The following is a 23,047-nucleotide window of genomic DNA, read 5'->3' as shown; positions in this document are numbered from 1 at the left end:
AGTTCTGCCCAGAGAAGTGTCCATTTTACTTTGCCTTTCTCATTCAAAGGATCACTGGATGGAGATGTGGCTCTCATCCTGCAGTATGTCCTGCCTTCTCAATTTTTAGTTGAAAGTAATACACAACCTATTTCACCTGCAGACTGGGTGGAATTTCCCTGCAGCACTGAGGCTCCCTGACTGCAGTGTATCCACCTTTCTTCTAAACAGCCAGGAAGTTAGTGTCACAGTTACAGAGCTCGCTGCACCTTTGACTCCTCTACTCTCTCTGAACATACTCCCCTCTTGACTTCCCCTGTCCTGGGGTAGCATCCCATGATTATCCCACCCTTCCGACTGGTCTCAGGCTACAGCCCTGTGTGTAACAACCAGGATTTGTCAGCAGGCCTGACTGAATTTGGCCCAGCAAAACTTCCCTTGAGTTGTGACTAATGTTTTATACAATAACCAGACAACCTTCTTAAAACAAAGCATTGTTGATTCTTAAAAGCAGGAACACAGCACAGCATAAGAGAAAAAAGATTTGAAAACAATAAAAGGTCTATATATATATATACCTGTTTCAGAGTAACAGCCGTGTTAGTCTGTATTCGTAAAAAGAAAAGGAGGACTTGTGGCACCTTAGAGACTAACCAATTTATTTGAGCATGAGCTTTCGTGAGCTACAGCTCACTTCATCGGATGCATCCGATGAAGTGAGCTGTAGCTCACGAAAGCTCATGCTCAAATAAATTGATTAGTCTCTAAGGTGCCATATATACCTGTGTTATCTAAAGCTTGTCATACCTCTGAAAGCTTAGGAAGACCCAGTTGCTTTAGACCTATCCCGCAGGGCCTGTCTCTGAGTGAGTCTGCTCCTCTGAATACTTCTCTGACAACTCCCCTACTCCCTTTTAGAGAGTGACTTTTTAACTGTTTGTTGTCGTTTTGATCTGTTAACTCCAAATCTTGGCAAAATAAATCTTGTAATTTATCTGTTGCCTGGGAGCAGCATCTTCACAGCTTAATAGCACAGGCATTGTTTCTTCACTTCCTGCCCTTTTTACCAGGAGGTGGGTGTTTTACCTTCTAACAGCCCGCTATTCACCTAAACCCCCATATGCATACAGTAAAGATTTCAATATAGTCATACAGCAAACATTCCCCATGACCTGGTTAAATACAATAAATTAATATAGATCAGTTTTCCTAAATTATTACATATCGGCCCCACGTGTACCACAGTTAGAGCTTCCTGCTCCATTGCTCTTGATGTGGGGGAGGATATTTAAGCTGATGACCCTGGGTGGGAGGCTGACAGGGAATCTATCCTCAGAGATGTAGTTTTTGAAAGGGAGCAGACTAACTGTGTTCATTAGGTGGTGGGTTGTATGACTCTGCAGAGCTGAAGCAGGAGAGACCCTTTTTAGATTAGCCAAATGCTCAAAGGTTCTCTCATTTCATAACTGTCTTGGAAATCCTCTTATTCCTTTCGCCCTCATTTTCTCCTCCTTCTCCTATCTTTCTTTAGCCCACCTCCATATCTCCTTGATCTCTCCTCAGCCTTCCCCTCCCAAAATCTCCATGCTTTCTCTCCTTGGCCTCTGTCCTGCTCCCCTTACCTTTTCACCCCCTTCCCCATCCAGGAAAAAAATGTCTTTCATCAGCTCTCTCCTATGCATGGAAGGGAGACCATCTGAGCTCTGACCTGAAACAGGACAACCACAATAGACCCTGTCAGAACTCTGATGACAATAACAAGAAAACTACTATTTCTACAAGTGCTTGTCCATATGAGTCAACAGTGCAACACTGTTGCAAAAAAAGCAAATATCATTCTGGGGTGTATTAGCCAGAGTGTTGTAAGCAAGACACGAGAAGTTATTCTTCTGCTCCACTCCAAGCTGATTAGGCTTCAACTGGAGTCTTGGGTCCAGTTCTGGGAGCCACATTTTAGGAAAGATGTGAACAAAACATGACCTATGAGGAAAAAGTGAAAAAATTGGGTTTGTTTAGTCTGGAAAAGAGAAGACTGAGAGGGGACATGATAACAGTTTTCAAGTACATAAAAGGTTGTTACAAGGAGGAGGGAGAAAAATTGGTCTTCTTAACCACTGAGGATAGAACAAGAAGCAATGGGCTTAAATTGCAGCAAGGGATGTTTAGGTTGGACATTAGGAAAAACTTCCTAACTGTCAAGGTGGTTAAGCACTGGAATAAATTGCCTAGGGAGGTTGCGGAATCTCCATCATTGGAGGTTTTGAAGAACAGGTTATATATGTTCCACTCTTGGTGTGCACGTGTCCCATGTGCTCAAGATCAGGATCTCTCGGCCAGCAATGTACTGGCTGCTTTTGTTAGACTGCTCTTGGCAACCGGCTTTAGATCCAGGTATGTGTAAAGTCCTCAAAATCCACCTCAGGTGCGTCCCTGTGAATTCAGGATCTGTTCGCTCCTGGGCCCTGTCTTTCAAGGCTTCAGCTTCAGATGTGCTAGGACCAGCAGAACTAAGTCTTTAGAGGAAAAGGAGCATCACTCCTCAGGTAAAGAGGGAGATCACCTACATAAACCTATATTAAGAAGAGGTCCAAGTCACCCCATAGCTCCTGTTCCAATGAGATTCCACTGTCTTAAAGTACTGCAGTACCTCTGAAGGAGCATGGTACCAGAATCCCGGTACTGCAATGACATACTAAATAAATGGCTACTTCAGCACCGAGCACTCCAACGATGGCTGTCATGGTAGAGCATCGTTGGTAATGACCACTTTGATAGAGCTTATATTGATACTGATTTTTTTCGGTACTTACCATATCGGCACCATCAAGTGTGATTTTTTTTTGCAACGCCATTCTGGTTGGTACCAAGAAAGTAGGTGGTACCAGGGGATTTATGAGTGTCAGAGAAGCCTGAATCTCCTTTACTGCCTGCAAGAAATAACATTCCTTCGACAGTACCAATGCCCACTGTCACTGGGTGTCTCCTCAGAACAAGCTCCCTAGACTTATCTTTCAGCCTAGTACGTCAGCTTTGGCAGCCCCTCCCCTAGACTTGGAATGTTTATTCTCTTTGTCTTCTGAGTCACAACATAATAGACAGGGGATCCATTCATTATTCCCCTAAGGCCTCTTCATGTGAATTAACTAGGTTGGAAATTGAGGGATTCATTTAGATCTTGTTCTTTTAGGGAATATGAGGGTAGACATATGCCCTGGTATCCTGTCCCATGACCCCCGGGCCCCTCCCCCTACAACATCCCAACACACCCTTATTGGAACACCTGGGGTCCTTATCATTTGAGACATCACACCTTTAAATCACCTCCGAGGATTAAGTCCTCCTTTGCTACTGTGATAAATGAAGGGGCGTAGCTGCCTTTTATGGACACCCAGCCAGCCAGTTAGCTATAAAGTCCCTCTTGATGGCTGTTATCTGCTTGCTTTACCTGTGAAGGGTTAAAAAGTCTCCCTGGCTGGGTAAAAGAAAAGGAGTGGGCACCTGACCAAAAGAGCCAATGGGAGGGCTAGAACTTTTTAAAATTGGGAGAAAAAACTTCCCTTTGTCCCTCCCCTCCCTTCCGCTCCCCCCTCCCCCCCCCCCAGAGAGAGGGGACAGAGCAGGAGAGGGCTTGGAGCTATGCTGTAAAAAGCTTTAAAATCAAGTATGAAAAAGCATCAGATCATACCTCAACTTACTTATCTGAAACCCCAAATATGTAAGTAATTAGGGAATGTCTAGGAAGACGCGATTAGGGTTTTTTCTTTTATTTCTTATTGGCTTGTGGACGCCTCTGTGCTAACCCCAGATGCTTTTGTTTTGCTTGTAACCTTTAAGCTGAACCTCAAGAGAGCTATCTTGATGCTTGATTTTTGTAATTGTTTCTTTTAAGATCTAGCAAAAAGCCTAAGTTCCAAATGTATTTCCTTTCTTTTTGGGTTTAATAAAATTTACCTTTTTTAAGAACAGAATTGGATTTTTGTGTCCCTAAAAGGTTTGTGCATATGTTGTTTAATTAGCTGGTGGCAACAGCTGATTTCCTTTGTATTTTTCTCAGCCCTTCCTGGGAAGGGGGGTGAAAGGGCTTGAGGGTGCCCCACAGGAAGGAATTCCCAAGTGTTCCTTCCTGGGTTCTCAAAAGGGGGCGGGGGGGTTCGCACTTGGGTGGTGGCAGCATGTACCTATCCAAGGTCAGAGAGAAGCTGTGACCTTAGGAGTTTAATACCAGCCTGGAGTGACCAGTATTAATTTTTAAAATCCTTGTGGGCCCCCAGCTTCTGCACTCGAAGTGCCAGAGTTGGGAATCAGCCTTGACAGCTACTTATCAGGAAACTGCAGTTTCTCAACTAGCAGTACATCAACCTGAACATTCAGAGGACATTTCTGAGCAGGAGCTGCCTCAGACCAGTAAATTAGCTTTGCTTATAGCCATATCTTCCTGTTCCCTTGTCATAAATATAAAGGGAAGGGTAACCACCTTTCTGTATACAGTGCTATAAATTCCCTCCTGGCCAGAGACAAAACCTAACAAAAATATTTTTACACACACTTGGTAGCAGGCTTGGTGGTGCTAGTTGCTGCCAGTGAGAAGAACAGACAACAAAAAATGAAAACAAAAGAAAAATACCAAAACATCTTGATTTGGATGTTAAAGTTATTCATCAGCAAGCCTTCAGTTTAGAATTTCAAATTATTAGGCATTATGTGCCTATTATAATTTTCTGAATTATAATAAATTCTCTCACTTCATAAAAAATTTGCCTCAAGGTATCAGAAGAGTTTAAAGCATCAATTTCACAGAACCAATTAATTGCAAGAACATCTCTCTAGGAAGCTCTGGATGCTGCTGACACCATACCCTGACCTACGGCAACTTCAGTGTTAATGAAGAGGATATCTTGGCTCTAGGGTTCTAGATCTCCTCAAAAGACCCAGTGAACCATGGAAGATCTTTCTTTTGGACAGTCCAGAACATTTTAGTACATAGACTGCTGATGTCTTTCACTTCCTGAAGGACTCCCAAGCCACTCTTTGCTCTTTTTGGATCTACACTCTTCCCCGAAGAGAAATAAGGAAGACCCTGCAATTCATCAAGACAAAGACATTTGCCCAGCACTTTCTTCCACCAAAGAACTTCAGAGCCTCTTTGAAAGGGGCAATGCTGTCAAAAGAGGAGACCTGTCTCAAGACACAGTCTCAACTGAATCTTCATCTGCACCCAAGCAGCCATTGTGATGGGTTGATCAAGAGTTGCACTACAGTCTGTTCACAGGATCTAGATCCTTCTTCCCCTCCCACTTTGGAAGCATCTCTGCTTTTTCCATGATGCATGGAACTTACCAGCAGGCTGCTGGGTCCTAGAAATAATCTCATCTGGATAATTCATTCAGTTCCATACTGCTCTTATTCTCTCCCCACCTTTCCTGTTCCCTCTTCAGGGACCCATCTCATGGGAGGCGGCTGTTGCACTGGGGAGAGCTCTCACTTCTGTATCTCGGAGTAATAAAAAAGGCTCAGCCTCAATATCAGAGGGAAAGGTTTTATTCCAATAATTTCATAACTCTGAAGAAGGGAGATCGGCACGTCGTTCTGGATTCAAGGAGCTCAATACCTTCGTCCATCACTTCAGATTCAGAACGGTAATCCTGGCATCCACTGTTCCATCACTAGATCCGCAAAACTGGTTTGCAACTCTTAATTTGCAAGACGCACACTTTCACATCCAGTGCACAGGAAGTGTTTAAGCCTGTAGCTTGGATAGAATCCCTATGAGTCTCAGAGGACCCTCTCTTTTGGTATCTATTCAAGGCCAGTAGTGTTTATCAAGCTTCTAGCAGTTGTCTTACCTAAGAAGATAGGGTACAATAATGTAATTTATCTGGACTATTGGCTTGTTCGGGGAAAGTCACCACAGTAGGTGGAATCCACCATCCAACTGATTCTTCATTTCTTCCTTGCTGTCCGCCTAAGAGCCAACAAGGAAAAGTCTAGATTAACACTGGTGCAAAGAATAGAATACATGGCTGCAGTAACAGACTCTAACACAGCTAGATCTTATTTGCCCCAGGATGGATTCTGGCTCATACTACTGTAGCTTTCTTACAAAGCATACCCCTTTCAGGCAGCTAGGTGGGTTCAATCCATACTTTTACAAATCAGTATTCCATCGTAGAAACATCAAGGTCAGATGTGTCTTTTCTACCTACTTAGTTCGGGTTACTGCTTGTGAGTCACCAAAAGTGGAATATATATATATGGAAAAGCCCTTAAAAAGAAAGAACTGGAGTAACTGCAGTTCTTCTAAATGTGTTGTCCATATATATATATTTATTTAATATATATTTATAAATATATATATTTCATGGCCCATCTTATCTATTAGTATAGAGCTCTAGATTCTGCAGTGGCAAAGGAATTCACTGGGAGCTGCTCCATCCTTTGTGCCCTTGGTATGTGAGCACAAGGACACTCAGGGTTTATGGAAGGCCCACCAGACACTACTGCTGGACAAAAGACTTCAATTTTGAGTGCATGTGGCTCATGTGCAACAAGAGTAGAATATATATATATATATATATAGTGTGTATATATATATATACAATACATCTCAAAGAAATTCAGGTATTGTTAGGTAAATCACTTTACTTTCATTCATACATACCAGAGCACTTTACAGAGAATGGTAATAGGGCTTGGAGTAGAACAGTAGGCTTATAGACTAGGTTCCAAATTCAGGTCTTTAGTTCAATTCTTTATTCCTGAGCATCAGGCCAGCAGTGCACACCCCTCCCCATTGCTCTCAGCCTAGGAGGCAGAGGCAGCAACCCACATTGTTCTGCCCTCACCTCTTTACCAACTGCAACCATACTGATGAGCTCCTGATTGAACTGGACACAATCCTCCATGGCAGAAAGGTCAGTAATCATAGGCTGGGCTATTAGTGGGATTATCAAGGCACAGAGGATGTAGGGAAGGTCTTATGGGAGTGATTCTGAATCTTCCATGGTAAGATACACCACAACTCCCATACAGAATTCTTCAAATGTCTGTATAAATCTTGAAGCAATTGTTCTTGTTGTTTTTCTTTCAGAGATGTCTTGTGTGGAAGACTACAGTGTGTTAATGTTAAAAAAATATCTCAAAGCAATTATCGTGGGTCCATAGTTCAGACTCCAGTTGGCAATGTTTTGTGTTGGGGTACAGAATTTAGTGCTGGGATGGAGGTAGTAGACATTGGATCGGTGAGAGATGGCACAGCATGTGGTGATAACAAGGTACTGTAGTAAGTACGGTTAGATTTGTGAATGGATTAAATACAGAGGAGGACTTGAACCCTTGTTCCCCTCTCTAAGTTTCCTTCCCTCCCCTTACCTGAAAAGCTTCTAAGACACTTCTGAGGACAACCTGTTCTCCACAGGTGGCTTAGGCAGACCAGTAGGTACCCCCTTCTTAATCTTTCAAAAGACATGAGTGATTAGTGGCAACAGATATTCTTCCCTTTTGTGGGGTATGTGGAGAGATAAGAGTCAGATTTTTCCAATGCTCCTAGGTGCCTAATTCCCATTTCAATTGAAGTTAGGTGCTTAGGCACTTTAGAAAATCCCACTAGCTGCCTATCTTTGGGCACCTAAATACCTTTAAAAATCTGACTCTGGATGTCTCCTACTCTCCTGAATGTGCTAAACTGTCTAAATCAATCTTCATTTTCTCTGTATATGCCAGCACAGGATAAAAAGACACATGCTAATGTTCCAGGAAGAAGGCTTGTACAAAAAGGTGTATCTTGCAACATGCTCTGAGAATAGTTAGGCTTGAGCTAAGCCTGCTCTGCCTGGGTATCTGTCTGGGTTTGCAATATTAATCTAGAAGCAAAATCCTCAAATGTTAAAATAGTGCTTAAAAACCTGGAGGGTATTTGTCCCAGCAGTTACATGCTTGTGACTGATGGGATGATTGGGCCCATTTCATTCTTCCATTGGGTGAGTGTACAGGAGTTTATCTAGCTACTTATCTGTTTTTCTGTGACTATATTTTTATTTTATGACTGTACAATCTAGTCTACTAGGTGCATAATACTCACTTTCTCAGCTGTGGTTTTTAAATTCTTTAAAGTTTGTCTTTAAAAATGCAAAAAGGCCCAGGAAATTTATAAACAACAACATTTCTGTACAACTTCTTTAACTCCTGTATTGGTATCTTTTCCCCAACAGCATAAAAGGAAGTCTGCATTCTTCTTTGAGTTACTGCAAAATTGGATCCCACTAAAGGTGCTTGTGTGCCCCATCACAGGAGTTCAGAATGTACCAGATACACCTTCGTGCTCCCCCTCCCAAGTGCCACTCTGTTCCTTCCCACTGCTTAGACAGAAAGTTGGAATAACATTGTGTCCCTACTGTACTTTGTTACTTTGTAGTTAGAGTAGAAGTTTGTAGTTTGTTTAATTTCCTGTAGTTGTTAATGTTTCATTTAGCCCATTGGCAGTAAAATATATTTAAAAAAAAAAGAAATAAAAAATAATAGAGCATAGACTGTATCTGGGAATGATGGCTGAGCCTAGATTTGTTGGGATATATATATATATATATTCATCACAATGTAGTATGTTATAGGTCATTGCGGCCTGGTATGAATGACGCATGCTTGACATGAATACGTGCGTTGCAAGTTAGCAACTGAAACAAGAATTTAAGGTCAAGGACTATTAGAACTATTTGTGCAAAAACAATCTTATGTTCCGAGAAAAATACAGGAAATCATCAGAAAATGAAATAACACCAGCTGGACTAATATAAAATTATATTAGAACTGGAGGAAGTGGCACATCTTGGATCATGGCGGCCTGGCCAGGATTGTCTCTTTGGAATTGTGTGCGTAGAAGGCCTAGTAAACAAAGGCAAAGAACCGATGTCGCGACAGAATGGACTATAAATGTTTGCCTATGACTTCTGCAAATCAGAGTCATTTATTGATCTAGAGCCCCATCTGGATATAGATGTGGTTTTCGCCGGCTCCCCGCATCTTATGAACTTATCCTGATGGAAGGAATGTCGACTAGCCATCAGGACCACTCTGATCTTTGGACTCTGGAATAGTATGTTTGGGGTGTGAATGTGGAGTAAGGTTTGTTTTATAATCAATAAAGAGCATTTAAAGTATTATATACCAACACTGTCTCCGGTATCTGCTTGCTCCCCATTCAGTAGGGAGACCTCTCTTGCAGGTCTAACAGATTTCCTGGCTTTAAATCATGCCCCTCTTGTTGAGGAGTGTCTGGGGAGATGAGGGAGAGGGGGTATTCCTCTGACAGAGACCCATGACACGTATTTCTACTGTTTGGATGAAGAGCCCATCATTGCTAAGTGTTCAATATGCAAATTATTAAGAAATATACATGGAAGGAGAGACAAACTAGAATAAACATTTTCCTCATGGAAAATGCATGAGGTTTATGGTGGATTCTGAACAGAGTCATGTTACCAGAGACATGACACCAAGCTCAGGAGGAGCAAAGAAACCAAAAGAGACTCTACAAAATCCTTCAGTCAGTTAGGGATCCCTGCTGTCCAAGGACTGAGAGAGCTGGACTCCAAGTCAGCTTCTCTTCACCATTCTCTGTCTCCAGTGCTGGGTAGGAGGAAATGTTTTTTAATCGTGCTGTTGGAGTTGGCATGGGAAGAAGCAGGGTCAGAGCTGTCAGTGTTGCATCACCATAAAGAACCATCCCAGAAACCTTCTGAGCTGGTACCGAAGGCTTGAGGGGATAGGAGGGCACAGATGCACTTGTTACACTCCACCATGACACCAGAGTTGTTGGCACTATCCCTCACAGCTCCAGGGTGTTCAGCATGGTCATCCCAGTGCCATCTATATTGGCACTGCCATTACTAAATAAATCCCACTCACCACTGACTGTTTCAGTCTCTGTGGAATCTTCAATATGGAGGGATGTGGCACCGGCTTCCTCAGCACTGATGTCCCTTACAAGTAATTTCTTGACACCTCTCTGTGTCCTCACTAGATCTCAGGATTACTACAGAGCCCGACTCACCAATAATCTCATGGCCATAGCCCCTGCACTGACTATATCAGGCAGTGCTGCCCCGAGCCTCCCTTAGTTCCTTCTTATCGCCCGTAGCTGGAGTCAGAGCTCTGTGTGGTTTTTATTTCACCTTCTTCTATTTAGTGACTTTGTTCTCTAATTGTATATCGTTAATTAGTACCCCGAGTATAGTTACTTAGATTTAGTGTTAGGTAGTTGTTGTTGAAGTTTTCCCTGGTGTTGCCCTCACCAGGATTTAAACATTGTCTGTTGTTTTGGGAACGATCCCACGTGGAGTGTTTGCTGTGTCTAGGTGAAGCCAATGTCAAGTAGTAGTGTTCAATTTGCAGATCGTTCACGAAATAGACTCAAGTGGCAAGGTATCTTCATCTGAAACAGCACCTGCTTGAAGAAGCCAGGCAGCCTGCTTTGGCACAGAGGATCTCATCAGCTCAGAGGTTGCCCTCTAGTGCAGAGAATGCTGCCACTTCGCATCCTGGAGCTGGCACCTCTTTGAGGAGGCAGAGGAGTAGTTCCCCATCAAGTGCACCGAGGAAAAGGTCATGTAAGACGGGACATGGAGTGGCCTCGGTCATTCAGGACTTATCTCCCTCCCCCAGAAGAAGCGATGAATCCTGGTGCACGGCATGGAGCATGTCCTGTCAACCAGGGAGGTCAGAGATCCTGTACTGTTAACGCTGGTTCCAGCCCTGAGGCATCCACTGAGTCCGATACCAATGAGGGCAACAGTGGCACCAGCTACTTCCATGCCGGCAACATATCAGGCAATAGCAGACCTCCTCTGCCTTTCTGTCCTCAGCTCTCCGTTGGTCCAGAACTTTGCCAGGGCTGTCTCCTTTATAACCCTATTGGCTGGCCAGGCCACTGAACTTAAGAGTCTGTCAGTGCTTCACCCAAATGCTTCCCTTCCAAACTCAGTGGAAATGGGGCCAGTACCAGACCCAGCACAAGGATCTCCATGGCACTAGGAACTTTGGTACCCCCTATGGCTGGCACCACAAGTGTTGCCATGTTGGCAGTCACTGCCTTCAACTTTGGTGTCATTGGTTACTTCAGTACCAATGCTGACTCTGGTGTCAACCCCACTCCCTGCACTGGAAGCAACAAAGGCATACTCAGTGATGCCAGTGCCATTTCCACTGTTGGTGCGCCCCCTTGTCATTCTGGGCTATGGATGAGTGGGACCAGCTACTCACACCCTCAGGGTTGGCTCACCACTATTCCCCAAAGCCCAGGACCACTCGATAATTGAGTCAGGACCTTCCTCTTTCTTTCTTCCCATCACCTGATTGAGAGCTGTTCATGGAACACTATGGGTACCAGGATTGGCACACATCTCGTTATCTGATGGAGGCCCCTGCCCTGGCACCTATGGGCCACCAATGCCCTATGCATACCAGTAATCTCCACAAAATCCATGGGACGATCCTCAGTCGCAGAGATCCCGCTCCTCGTCCTGCTCAAGGCCAAGACCACTGACTACATCTATGGCAGTGACTGTCAGTTCACCACAGCTGCAGGTACTGGTGAGGCTTCCCCTCAGGGAGCCTCCAGAGTTGTCCTGCCTGGGCCAATCAGCCCTGGAGCAGGATCCAGCTCAGGCACACCTACCTGCCTCATTCTCACCCCTGGGTGGTTCTGTGGTGCTGGGATGTTCCTCCCCTTTGGTACCAGAGGATTTCAAAGCATACCAGGACCTGTTACTGTGTGTGGCTGCATCTCTGAGTAAGATGGCAAAAGAGAAGCTGTTTTCTGTGTGGTCATTAGCCCATGGAATTCAACCAATACTGTCTTCTATCCAGGACATATTGGAATACCTGCTGCACCTTCAGTCTTTGGGACTTGAGCTTAGTTTATTCAAAGTGCATTTGGCAGTGATACTCGTATTTCATCCCCCTAGCAAGGGAAGATCAATCTTCTCCAATCCCATGATAGCAAGGTTCTTAAAAGGGCTTCTTCACCTATATCTGCCAGTTCAAGAGCTAGTTCCTCTGTGTGACCTTTAAATAGCCATAGTGGTGCCAATGGGGCCTCCTTTTGAGCCCACAGCATCTTGTCCCTTTCCACTCTTCTGTTGGAAAACTGTTTTCCTGGTTCCAATAACATCTGCAAAGAGAGGGTGTAAGGAACAGGCTCTGATGGCAGAGTCTCCTTATAGAAGATTCTCCAAAGATAAGGTGACTTTACAACCATACCAAAAATGTTTGTCTAAAGTGGCCTCTCAGTTTCACTTGGACCAGGCAGTATACTTTCCTGTATTCTTTCATAAGCCACATTCATCTCTGGAGGAGCAGCGTCTCCAAACATTAGATGTCAGGCAATGCCTAGCCTTCTATTTGGATAGGACTAAACCATTTCATGCTTTTCCTCACCTGTTTGTGTCATATGCAGATCGCATGAAGGGTCAAGTGTTCTCTTCACAGACCATCTCTAAATGGATAATATCTTGTGTCAAGACTACATATGAAATAGCTTTGGCTATGCCACCTCAGTGGGTGCAAGCTCATTCAACAAGAGCACAAGTAATGTCTGTAGCAATCCTCAGTGACATTTCCATATTGGATATTTGCAAGGCTGTTACGTGGTCATACATACATACATTTTCGAACCATAATGCCATTACCACATCTTCCACGGCGGATACAAGATTCATAAGGGTGGTCCTGCAATTCTTGTTTAGGTAGACTCCAAGGCCCTCCTCTTGGGAGGGGTACAGCTTGTGAATTACTCAAGTGGAATACATGGCTGCATCTTTTGCAAGAGGAAGAAATGGTTATTTACTGTAACTGTGATTCTTCGAGATGTGATGCAGAGTATATTCCATGATCCACCCTCTGTACTGGAATCTCATCTCATGGATGTTCGGGGTGAAGAAACTGAGGAGGGCGGGGGGCAGTGCCACTTCATCTAGCGAGGGGAGGGGGCTATGGCAAAAGGCGTGAGCACTGCCTAAAGCCCTATATGGATACACAAATGTGTATCCGCATCCGATTCGCTATCCGCAAAAAATATCCGCGGATATCCGCAGATATTCGTGGGTTTGCAGGGCTCTACACTGGGGGCCAGGCTGAGGCCCCAAGGCATCCCCCCTGCCGGAGCCCGGTCGGGGACAGCCACGTGGGCAGCTGTGGGGAGCCTGCGTGGAGTCACAGACCCTCCACCTGCCCTCAGCCAGGCGGTAAGCCTGGCGGGCGGGGACACAGTCAGGGCTGCTCTCAGCCCCCCACCCCCGCCCGCATTGCGGGCAGGTGGAGGGTCCAACACCGCTCCCCAAGGCTTCCTAGCTGGGCTCCACGCTGGCCTGGCCGGGGGGGAGGGGGAGACCTGGGGAGCTGCCTGGGGGCTGCTTGGGCTCCACGCCCAAGGCAGGTGGAGGGTCTGTTGCAGCTCCCCACAGCTGTCTGCCCAGCTCTTACCATAGCCTGCGGCTCCAAGCCACCACCCTCCCCGGACGGAGCCGGGTAAGGGAGAGCCGCGCTGGCAGCTGTGGGGAGCCGCAGAACACCCTCTTCCTGTGCAGCCCCTCACCAAATGCCTCTGCCTCTGAGCCCCCCGTCAAATGTCCCAGCCCCTCCGCCCATATCCCCGCCCCTCCAGCATCTCCACCCACCCAGGGCAGGTGGACAGAGTCAGGCTCCCCACAGCTGCCAGCATGGCTCTTCTGGCCCCAGCTACGGCCAGGGAGGTGGCTCGGAGCTGCAGCCCGGCCACGGGAAGAGCCGGGCAGGCAGCTGTGCAGAGCCACAGCAGACCCTCCCCCTGCCCTGAGCGGGGAGCCCGAGCAGCCGCCCGCCAAATATCCCAGCCTCCCTGCCTCCCAGTCTCTCCACCCTTATGGAACCTACTTTTGAACCTTTATCCAATTATTCAGTTCATCTATTGTCAATGAAAGTGAATTGCAAGCTTTCATGATCAACACTCCCAACATAGTTTTTGATATGGCTAGAATAACTATGAGGCTTCACCTGTCTTTGATTCCAAAAGTATTGTCAGACTTTCGTATAAATCAGTCTATTCACTTACCAGGTTTTTCCCCAGAAACCTCATTCCTTGTCAGCTGAATCTAAATTAAATACTTTACATGTGAGAAGATCATTGTTATATTACCTGGATAGAACTAAACCTATTAATAAGACTTCAAAACTTTTTGTTGTTTATAGTAATAAATCCAAAGGGATGGCTATTTCATCACAAAAACTCTAAAAATGGATATCAGATTGTATTAGGATATTGTACAATATTAGTGAGTCCTCCTTCAAACATTCAGACTAGGTGGCAAAGGAACTGCATGGCAGTTGGTGTCGCCAGGCCCTTTATGCCATCAGGAGAGGGAGTGTGAGAGCATACTGGGTGCAAGCACAATACCTGCTGTACACTATTAGCTAAAATGTTCCAAATTCCTGTCCTGGGGCACACAGAAATCATGAGTGGGATCCACATGTTCAGAACTTCTCAAAGAATCACAGTTACTGTAAGGGAAGTAACCACTCTTTTTGATGCTTGGCTCACCTTTTTTCTTCTCATCTCAATTTACCACCATTATCCTAGGTATTTCAGTTTCCAGGTTGATTCCCCATCTGACCCAGTAGCTGCTCACCACCTTGCTCTCATCTTCCTATATAATCTTCAATGATCAATTGATTTATAAAGTACAAAACTTAATCCTAGATGTCAATATGATATACCTAAGGAGCAGCTTCACGACAGAGAATCTCCCCAACAGGAATTGACCTTAATCTTGCAAAAGGCATAGGATATAAAATAAAAGGTTTGCACCTATTGAGTAATGCTTGAAATACTGAACTAGTCAAATACTGGCCAAAAATTATTAAATGTGACCAACTGCACTGAGAGGGTAACAAAGAAAGATAAGAAATTTAAATGTAATGTTTCAAGAGAGCTACCTATAGTGCAAGGTTTTACACTAAAAATACTTAAAGGAGAAATGTTATTTTCTAGAAACTGATTCTTTGAGTAGACTGCCTATACCAGGGGTTGGCAACCTTTCAGAAGTGGTATGCCGAGTCTTCATTTATTCACTCTAATTTAAGGTTTCGCGTGCCATTAATACATTTTAACATTTTTAGAAGGTCTCTTTCGATAAGTCTATAATATATAACTAAACTATTGTTGTATGTAAAGTAAATAAGGTTTTTAAAATGTTTAAGATGCTTCACTGAAAATTAAATTAGAATGCAGAGCCCCTGGGACCAGTGGCCAGGACCCGGGCAGTGTGAGTGCCACTGAAAATCAGCTCGTGTGCCACCTTTGGCACCCGGGCCATAGGTTGCCTACCCCTGGTCTATATAGATCCACCCTCCCCACTTCTTCGGCATCTCTGATATAGATTCTGATGAAGTGGAAGGAACACCATTCTGCAAATGAGCACATTCACAGCCTTTATGCTTGCTACTTTCTGGAGGGCTCGGCTTTGGTGCCAAGAATGCAGTGAAACTTTGAAAAAACAATTATTTACCACTAATTTTTCTTTTTGACCCACGGTGTGATTTCCACATTTATTAATCAGTCAGAATACAGGCTTTCCTACTGTCATTCCATTATCTAACGTATATTTATGTGTGAACTTTTACAGATATGTATAAACAGGACATGTGTCAATATAACAGTTCTGAATTATGACTGTCATGACAAAAAATGCAGTGGTAGAGGGGTAAGTAGCAAAGATTGGAACATCCCTTGTATATTAAAATGTAATAAATAAAACACTGGAATTAGTTCTCTCAGAAGCTATGTTTCACATTAGCTATCTTGTGCTCCATCTGATGAAAAGCCACTACAGTGTATGACACATGATGTAGTAAGATCTCCAAAGCAGTCAGGACTCATGCCTTATAGGTTTTATAGATAATAAATTATTTCTATGCATTGCACTTACAATCAGCTAGGGAGTCAGTGCAGAGCAAGAAACACGGGTGTTACATTCTCATAGCACTAGATGAAGGTTCCAGAATAGCACTAAATGAAGCACAATACAGTCATCCAGCATGGGCCGGACAGAGATATTGATAACTGAGGTGAGGTCTGCCTTAGATAGGAAAGATCATAATCTTCAGGCCAGCTGAAGGTGATAAAAGGCATTTTGGGCCATTACTGTCCCCTAGGACTCCATGGTTTATTGTTGGATACAGTAATACATTCCTCACAGAGGGGTGTGAGGTTTGCAAACCTCAGTTAAAGTGCACTGAGATCCTCAGATGGAAGGGGCAAAGTATTTCATTAGTTTTCATTAGTCCTTTTGACCAGGCTTCCCATCCACGTACAACCATGTCTCCTCTTCTTTATTCTCTCTTGTTTTCTCCCCACAACAACTTTCATTCCATCATCAACAAGAAAATGATAGAACTGTAACTTCCCTTGCTCTTAATGGCATGGCATTTCTAGATGACTTCATAGGAATGTTTACAAATCCTGTATTTTGTGACAGTCCTATGACCAGCAACCCTTGTTCTATGACTTTCTTACTGAAGAGACTGAACACCTCTAGAGTGTCAGTTGAATGGGAAAACCTCAGATAAAAGATTGCCCTCCACAGTAAGATTGAACCCATCCCATGCTAATTTTAAAGAGGAAATTTGCTATGCAGGATAAAGGCTTGTCTACTCTAGGTAATAGCTTAGCTGTACACACCAAAAGTCTAGGCGGAATCATGGAGAGATGAATGTGGGTATTTCAGATACTTTTGGAATAAATGATACTGAGGAACAGAAAATCTCAAATGCCAATGAAATACTTTGCTGTAGTGATATACATAAATATGAACAATTTTTTAATGTCATCAATTCTGTGAAACTGGAGTAACCTGGATTCCTGATAAACTGCCCAAAGCCCCAGCATGGCACAGACTATATAGGATACCTTCTAGACATGGCTATAAGGCCCTGGGGGCTGGGACTAGAACCAGAACCCTGATCCTTTGACTCCAAAAGTCCTCACCTGCCTCTGCCACTTGAGTTATAGGAGAGCTCCTGTAGCAGCTAATAATGGAAGTGGATCGCATATCCTCTGTCAGTCAGCCACTAAAAAGCAATGCACACAGTTACTTCATTACTTACTCATCTGCAGTTGGACATTTTTCATCCTGAGGTTCACAGGAGTTTAAGTCCAGCAGTATAAGAAGATGCATGCAGACCACAGATGCAATTATTATTTAAATCACACACAAATAGGAAACTGAAACAAGAACAAGATGATAGTATGACAGGATGTACATGCTCCCTTCTGAGCTAGACCATTAGTAGTACCTTCACTAAGAATCATCCTTTCGTAAAACGGAATTTTACAGTGTAAAAAACATCTGTCTGATTTCTGGTCTGATCTGAGGTCACCATACTACTGAGTATTAACCTGAGTTTAACCAAGGTCTAACCAAACTCTTTGGGGCAGGGACTGTCATTTATTACACATTCGTACAGCACCTAGCACAATGGTGTCCCAACCTTCTTTGTCTCCTTTAGGCACTTCTGCAAAATAAATGTTAAATGATAACAACTAGCATTGTGTTCTGACCTCAGTTTACTCCTAGAAGTAGAAAACCTGCTTATAAATCCCATGGATCCTCCTCCACTTTAAATCAGTCAGTGAGCCAACTCCCGCTTTCCAAGCTGCTTTCCTAGCACCAGATGGTGCAGTGGAAAAATAGAAACAGAAGCACTGGAATGGCAACAAGTGGAGTTCAAGAACTACAGGTTAATACAGCCAGCTTCACCTAGCTCTGACAGTAAAAGATTCTCCTCCAAGATAAGAATACCCAGGTCTCTACTTTTTATAGTACAGAGAGAAGGAAAAAAACAACTCTCCCATATGCACTCTGCTGTTGGTTTCTTGCTACCTATCTTTCTCCTGTGTGCTTTCAACATGATTCAATAAAATTACAATTTTTCATATATTAGCCCTTCAATAATGCTATCCCTTAGATTTTATTGTTTCATGCCATTTATACATTTATTTTATTTCAGGTGTGCAATAGCAACCGAAACTGCCATTGTGATTTTGGGTGGGCCCCTCCAGACTGTAAATACAAAGGATTTGGAGGAAGTGTTGACAGTGGGCCCCCTCCGACTCCAAATGGTAAGTGCTGTGAAAAACTAAGCACTCGAGACAGTTCACTTTCTTCTCTATCTTCTGTTACATCAACATCAGTTTGTCTGCTGTTGCCAATCTTTTTATTTGTTTCACTGCTGAGCCTCCAGACTTCACTTCCATAAGTTATATTTGTATAGTGGGTAACCTTTCTTTCTCTTGCCAGTTTGGCTTGGCAAACTCTAAAACATATAGTCTGAATGCGGGAGCTTACATACATTGCTCTCACACGCCAAACAAGTGACCTCCAATCTGTACCAAATCTCCTCCAAACCAGTGAGTTCTTAAGTTTGGTTTCGTGGTATCTGCTGTAGGGGAAACAACATGTTTCATGTTCTTCTGAGTATAATAACATGTAGCATGTTGAATCTTGTTTTGGAAATTTGCTTTGTGAAAAATTTGAAAAACCTTTTGTAAAACACCATTTAAGCAATAATCAATTAAATAACAGATTCTAACAGATAAAGTCTTATATTTGGTAATTTACTCATATATAAATTAGTAACATCAGATTTGCAGCTGCTTTGGGTGGATTGATCTTGGCTGTGTCCTTGAGTAAAGCACTATGGATTGATGTTTATATTTTCTGTTTATGTCCTCCTTTTCTGTAGGTTCTGATTTTCTTGGCTGCTAGGGTCTTCCGTTGCACAGTCTGTCTCTTGCTGCTTCTGGAATTTTTATCTTCTCTTCTTCCAGTTGATCACTCTTTTTCTTTATCTCTGAGACCTTTGTTCTCTCTTAAGGTTGTACTTTTCCATCTGTTCTTAAAAACAACAACAACACACCCCACCTTTCATTCTTTTCCCATAATTTAACCATACTACATCTCACCATTGCTTAATCCTCCCATATTTGTTAATACCATTCCAAACATTTTAGAGAAAGAGTTGAAATCTAATGGTGTGAGAGCAGGCCTGGAAACTAGGAACTTCTGAGATCTCATCTTGGCCCTGACAATAACTCCTTTGTAGCCATGGGAAGTCCTCTCTGTGGCTCTGTTTTCCCATCTCTAAAAGAGAAATAATATTTAACCATACCTCACAGGAACATGGTGAAGAGAACATAAGAACGATCATAGTGGTCAGACCAATGGTCCATCTAACCCAGTATCCTGTCTTCCAACAGTGGCCAATGCCAGGTGCTTCAGAGGGAATGAACAGAACAGGGAATCATCAAGTGGTCCATCCCCTGTTGCCCATTCCCAGTTTCTAGCAAACAGAGGCTAGGGACACTGCAGAGCATGGTTTTGATTCCTGCCCATCCTGGCTAATAGCCATTGATGGATCTATCCTCCATGAACTTATCTAGGTTTTTTTTTTTATTAATTTTAAGTAATTAATCAGTGGGTCAAATTTAGAACTGGTGAAAGCAGGTGCATCTTCCAAAGAAACTTCTAGGACACATTCCTCAGTGACTTATGCTGGCAGAAACTGCCCATGGGTGGTAGGTGGTAAAGTAATGTACCTTGCTCCAACTAGGCACTCACTGGATGTGCAATATGAACATAACTTACATCTGAAGGGAGTGTACCAGAAAAAGCAGCCACCAGAAGGTTGAAAGATAAAGTGGGATCACCTCCTTACTCTCTGCCCCTACCATCTTATCCTAAACTCTCCTGTTAATACGTATCAGGGATACGTCTCTTTCTCCACATTGAACTATTATCTTTTTAATGGCTAGGCTTTCCCTGGAACTTGGATAAGTTAGATATTGTTATTAACAGATATTTATCAAATACAGCAGTCTGAAACCAGGACGGGAAGGGGTTTCACTGTTGTTAACTAACACTGGTACTTCTCACTTACCATGAACATGCGAGAGAAGTGGCGTATAAACAAACTCTATGGAACTGTCTGAAAGCTCATACTAGGCCTCAGGAACTGCATTTTCATCTGTGTACTGACTGATTCAGCTCTACAATGTCTTCTTCTTGGATGCAGATTCTGAGATGTCTACTTTCCCAGAGTTTGACTAAGAGAAGGACTGGAATGAGAGCAAACTGGCTGTAACTCATATAAGATGGAAGTCATGCTAGTTGGAGGGAAATATTAGGCAAATATGCAAGTGTTGTCTGCATCTTCAGCTGTGAGGCTTGTTCACTCTTTTTTCTGATTGCTGACTTGAGGCTTTACTGGTCCCATCACTGCTGTTGAATTCTTGATGTGGGGTGAATGAATTGTGATACCTTTTTAATCTAAGGCCAGGAAGCTGTAACTTGTACTCTAATGTAAACCTGGCAGATGTCACCCACATCTTTGTCACTTCCAGTCTGCACTATAACAATGTGATCAACTTGGGGCTGCCCTTGAAAAGAACTGGAAGTCATTATTTATACAAAACCCAGAAGGCCTGATTCAGATATCTTAGTCAAACCAATTAGTACCTGTTGTATGGTCACAAATGGATGCTTTAGGCTGGCAGGTCAGCCACAACATCTGTTCACTGGACCCTGAATCACATTCCTGTCAGGAACATCATCTGGTTGGGTCTTTTCTGCTCAGACAAGGCAGTGGATGGATGGGCTATCTCATCTCGCTGTGCTGATGTGTGCAGTTCTGTTGATCTTAGGATCTGATGAAAAGCCAAAAAAGTGAGAGAGAGGATAGCAGGAAAAATGTGGAGAAAGAAGTGGTTCGGGACTATTTAGAAAAGCTGGATGAGCACAAGTCCATGGGGCCGGATGCGCTGCATCCGAGAATGCTAAAGGAGTTGGCGGCTGTGATTGCAGAGCCATTGTCCGTTGTCTTTGAAAACTCATGGCGATCGGGGGAAGTCCCGGAAAAAGGCTAATGTAGTGCCCATCTTTAAAAAAGGGAAGAAGGAGGATCCTGGGAACTGCAGGCCAGTCAGCCTCACCTCAGTCCCTGGAAAAATCATGGAGCAGGTCCTCAAGGAATCGATTCTGAAGCACTTAGAGGAGAGGAATGTGATCAGGAACAGTCAGCATGGATTCACCAAGGGCAAGTCATGCCTGACTAATCTAATTGCCTTCTATGATGAGATAACTGGCTCTGTGGATGAGGGGAAAACAGTGGATGTGTTGCTCCTTGACTTTAGCAAAGCTTTTGACATGGTCTCCCACTGTATTCTTGCCAGCAAGTTAAAAGAAGTATGGGCTGGATGAATGGACTATAAGGTGAATAGAAAGTTGGCTAGATTGTTGGGCTCAACAGGTTGTGATCTATGGCTCCATGTCTAGTTGGCAGCCGGTATCAAGTGGACTGCCCCAAGGGTCGGTCCTCAGGCCGGTTTTTTCAATATCTTCATAAATGATCTGGAGGATGGTGTGGATTGCACCCTCGGCAAGTTCACAGATGACACTAAACTGGGAGGAGAGGTAGATATGCTGGAGGGTAGGGATAGGATACAGAGGGCCCTAGACAAATTAGAGGATTGGGCCAAAAGAAATCTGATGAGGTTCAACAAGGACAAGTGCAAAGTCCTGCACTTAGGACAGAAGAATCCCATGCACCGCTACAGACTAGGGACCGAATGGCTCGGCAGCAGTTCTGCAGAAAAGGACCTAGGGGTTACAGTGGACGAGAAGCTGGATATGAGTCAACAGTGTGCCCTTGTTGCCAAGAAGGCAAATGGCATTTTGGGATGTATAAGTAGGGGCATTGCCAGCAGATCGAGAGACGTGATCATTCGCTTCTATTCGACATTGGTGAGGCCTCATCTGGAGTACTGTGTCCAGTTTTGGGTCCCACGCTACAAGAAGGATGTGGAAAAATTGGAAAGAGTCCAGCGAAGGGCAAGAAAAATGATTAGAGGACTGGAACACATGACTTATGAGGAGAGGCTGAGGGAACTGGGATGATTTAGTCTGTGGAAGAGAAGAATGAGGGGGGATTTGATAGCTGCTTCAACTACCTGAAGGGGTTCCAAAGAGGATGGATCTATATTGTTCTCAGTGGTAGCTGATGACAGAACAAGGAGTAATGGTCTCAAGTTGCAGTGGGGGAGGTTCAGGTTTGATATTAGGAAAAACTTTTTCACTAGGAGGGTGGTGAAACACTGGAATGCGTTACCTAGGGAGGCGGTGGAATCTCCTTCCTTAGATGTTTTTAAGGTCAGGCTTGACAAAGCCCTGGCTGGGATGATTTAGTTGGGGATTGGTCCTGCTTTGAGCAGGAGGTTGGACTAGATGACCTCCTGAGGTCCCTTCCAACCCTGATATTCTATTCTATGATTCTATGAAATAGTTGGGTAGAAAGTAACACAAAAGGAAAAGGAAGACAGAACAGGATCTTTTGGGCCTCTGAGGTGCTGACAATTAGGTATCCCACCTTATGGGCTGAGGACTGGATGTCATGATGATATAGTGACTTTCAGGTCTCACAGATGAAAAACGAAGTTCCTTACACAAGAGCAAGGACTGGTGGCCTTCCTGTCTGGAAGACAATCATTCAGTCTGGTCTGTTCCTTATGTCTTGATGTCAGGGAAGATGAGATAAGAACATAAGAACAGCCGTCAGACCAATGGTCTATCTAGCCTCAAATCCTGTCTTCCGACAGTGGCCTACGCTTCAGAGGGAATGAACAGAAGAGGGCAATTATCGAGTGATCCATCCCCTGTCATCCACTCCCAGCTTCTGGCAGTCAGAAGCTTAGGGACACCCAGTTTATGTACATACTACAGCTTACATGAGGGGTATGAATAAGCTACCCCCCGAACAATGTAAATTACACCAACCTAAGTGCTGGTGTGGACAGCGCTATGTCGGTGAGAGAGCTTCTCCTGCAAACATAGCTACCACCACTCCCGGGGGCTGGAGCAATTAAGTCAACAGGAGAATTCTCTCCTGTCGGCTTAGAACATCTGTACCAGCAGCACTGCAGCAGTGCAGCTCCGCCGCTGTGTGCTCTGTCGTGTAGCCATAGCCCCAGAGCATAGGATGCATCCCTGAC

General features: G+C 44.0%; 1 protein-coding gene across 1 annotated transcript in view; it reads left to right on the top strand.

Moving 5' to 3' along the window:
* LOC311514748 (disintegrin and metalloproteinase domain-containing protein 20-like) overlaps window positions 1-23,047 on the top strand; it is a 135,819-nt gene that overhangs the window by 90,658 nt on the left and 22,114 nt on the right. Inside the window, exons 12-14 of the mRNA XM_084617441.1 lie at window positions 7,067-7,250; window positions 15,630-15,707; window positions 18,013-18,124. Coding sequence (XP_084473567.1) covers window positions 7,067-7,250; window positions 15,630-15,707; window positions 18,013-18,124 — 374 coding nt within the window. The remainder of the gene's footprint in view (window positions 1-7,066; window positions 7,251-15,629; window positions 15,708-18,012; window positions 18,125-23,047) is intronic.

The sequence above is a fragment of the Lepidochelys olivacea genome (genome assembly GCF_965140295.1).
Source record: "Lepidochelys olivacea isolate rLepOli2 genome assembly, chromosome: 1".
Classification (NCBI taxonomy): Eukaryota; Metazoa; Chordata; order Testudines; family Cheloniidae; genus Lepidochelys; species Lepidochelys olivacea.
This window is presented reverse-complemented; position numbering and strand designations above follow the sequence as displayed.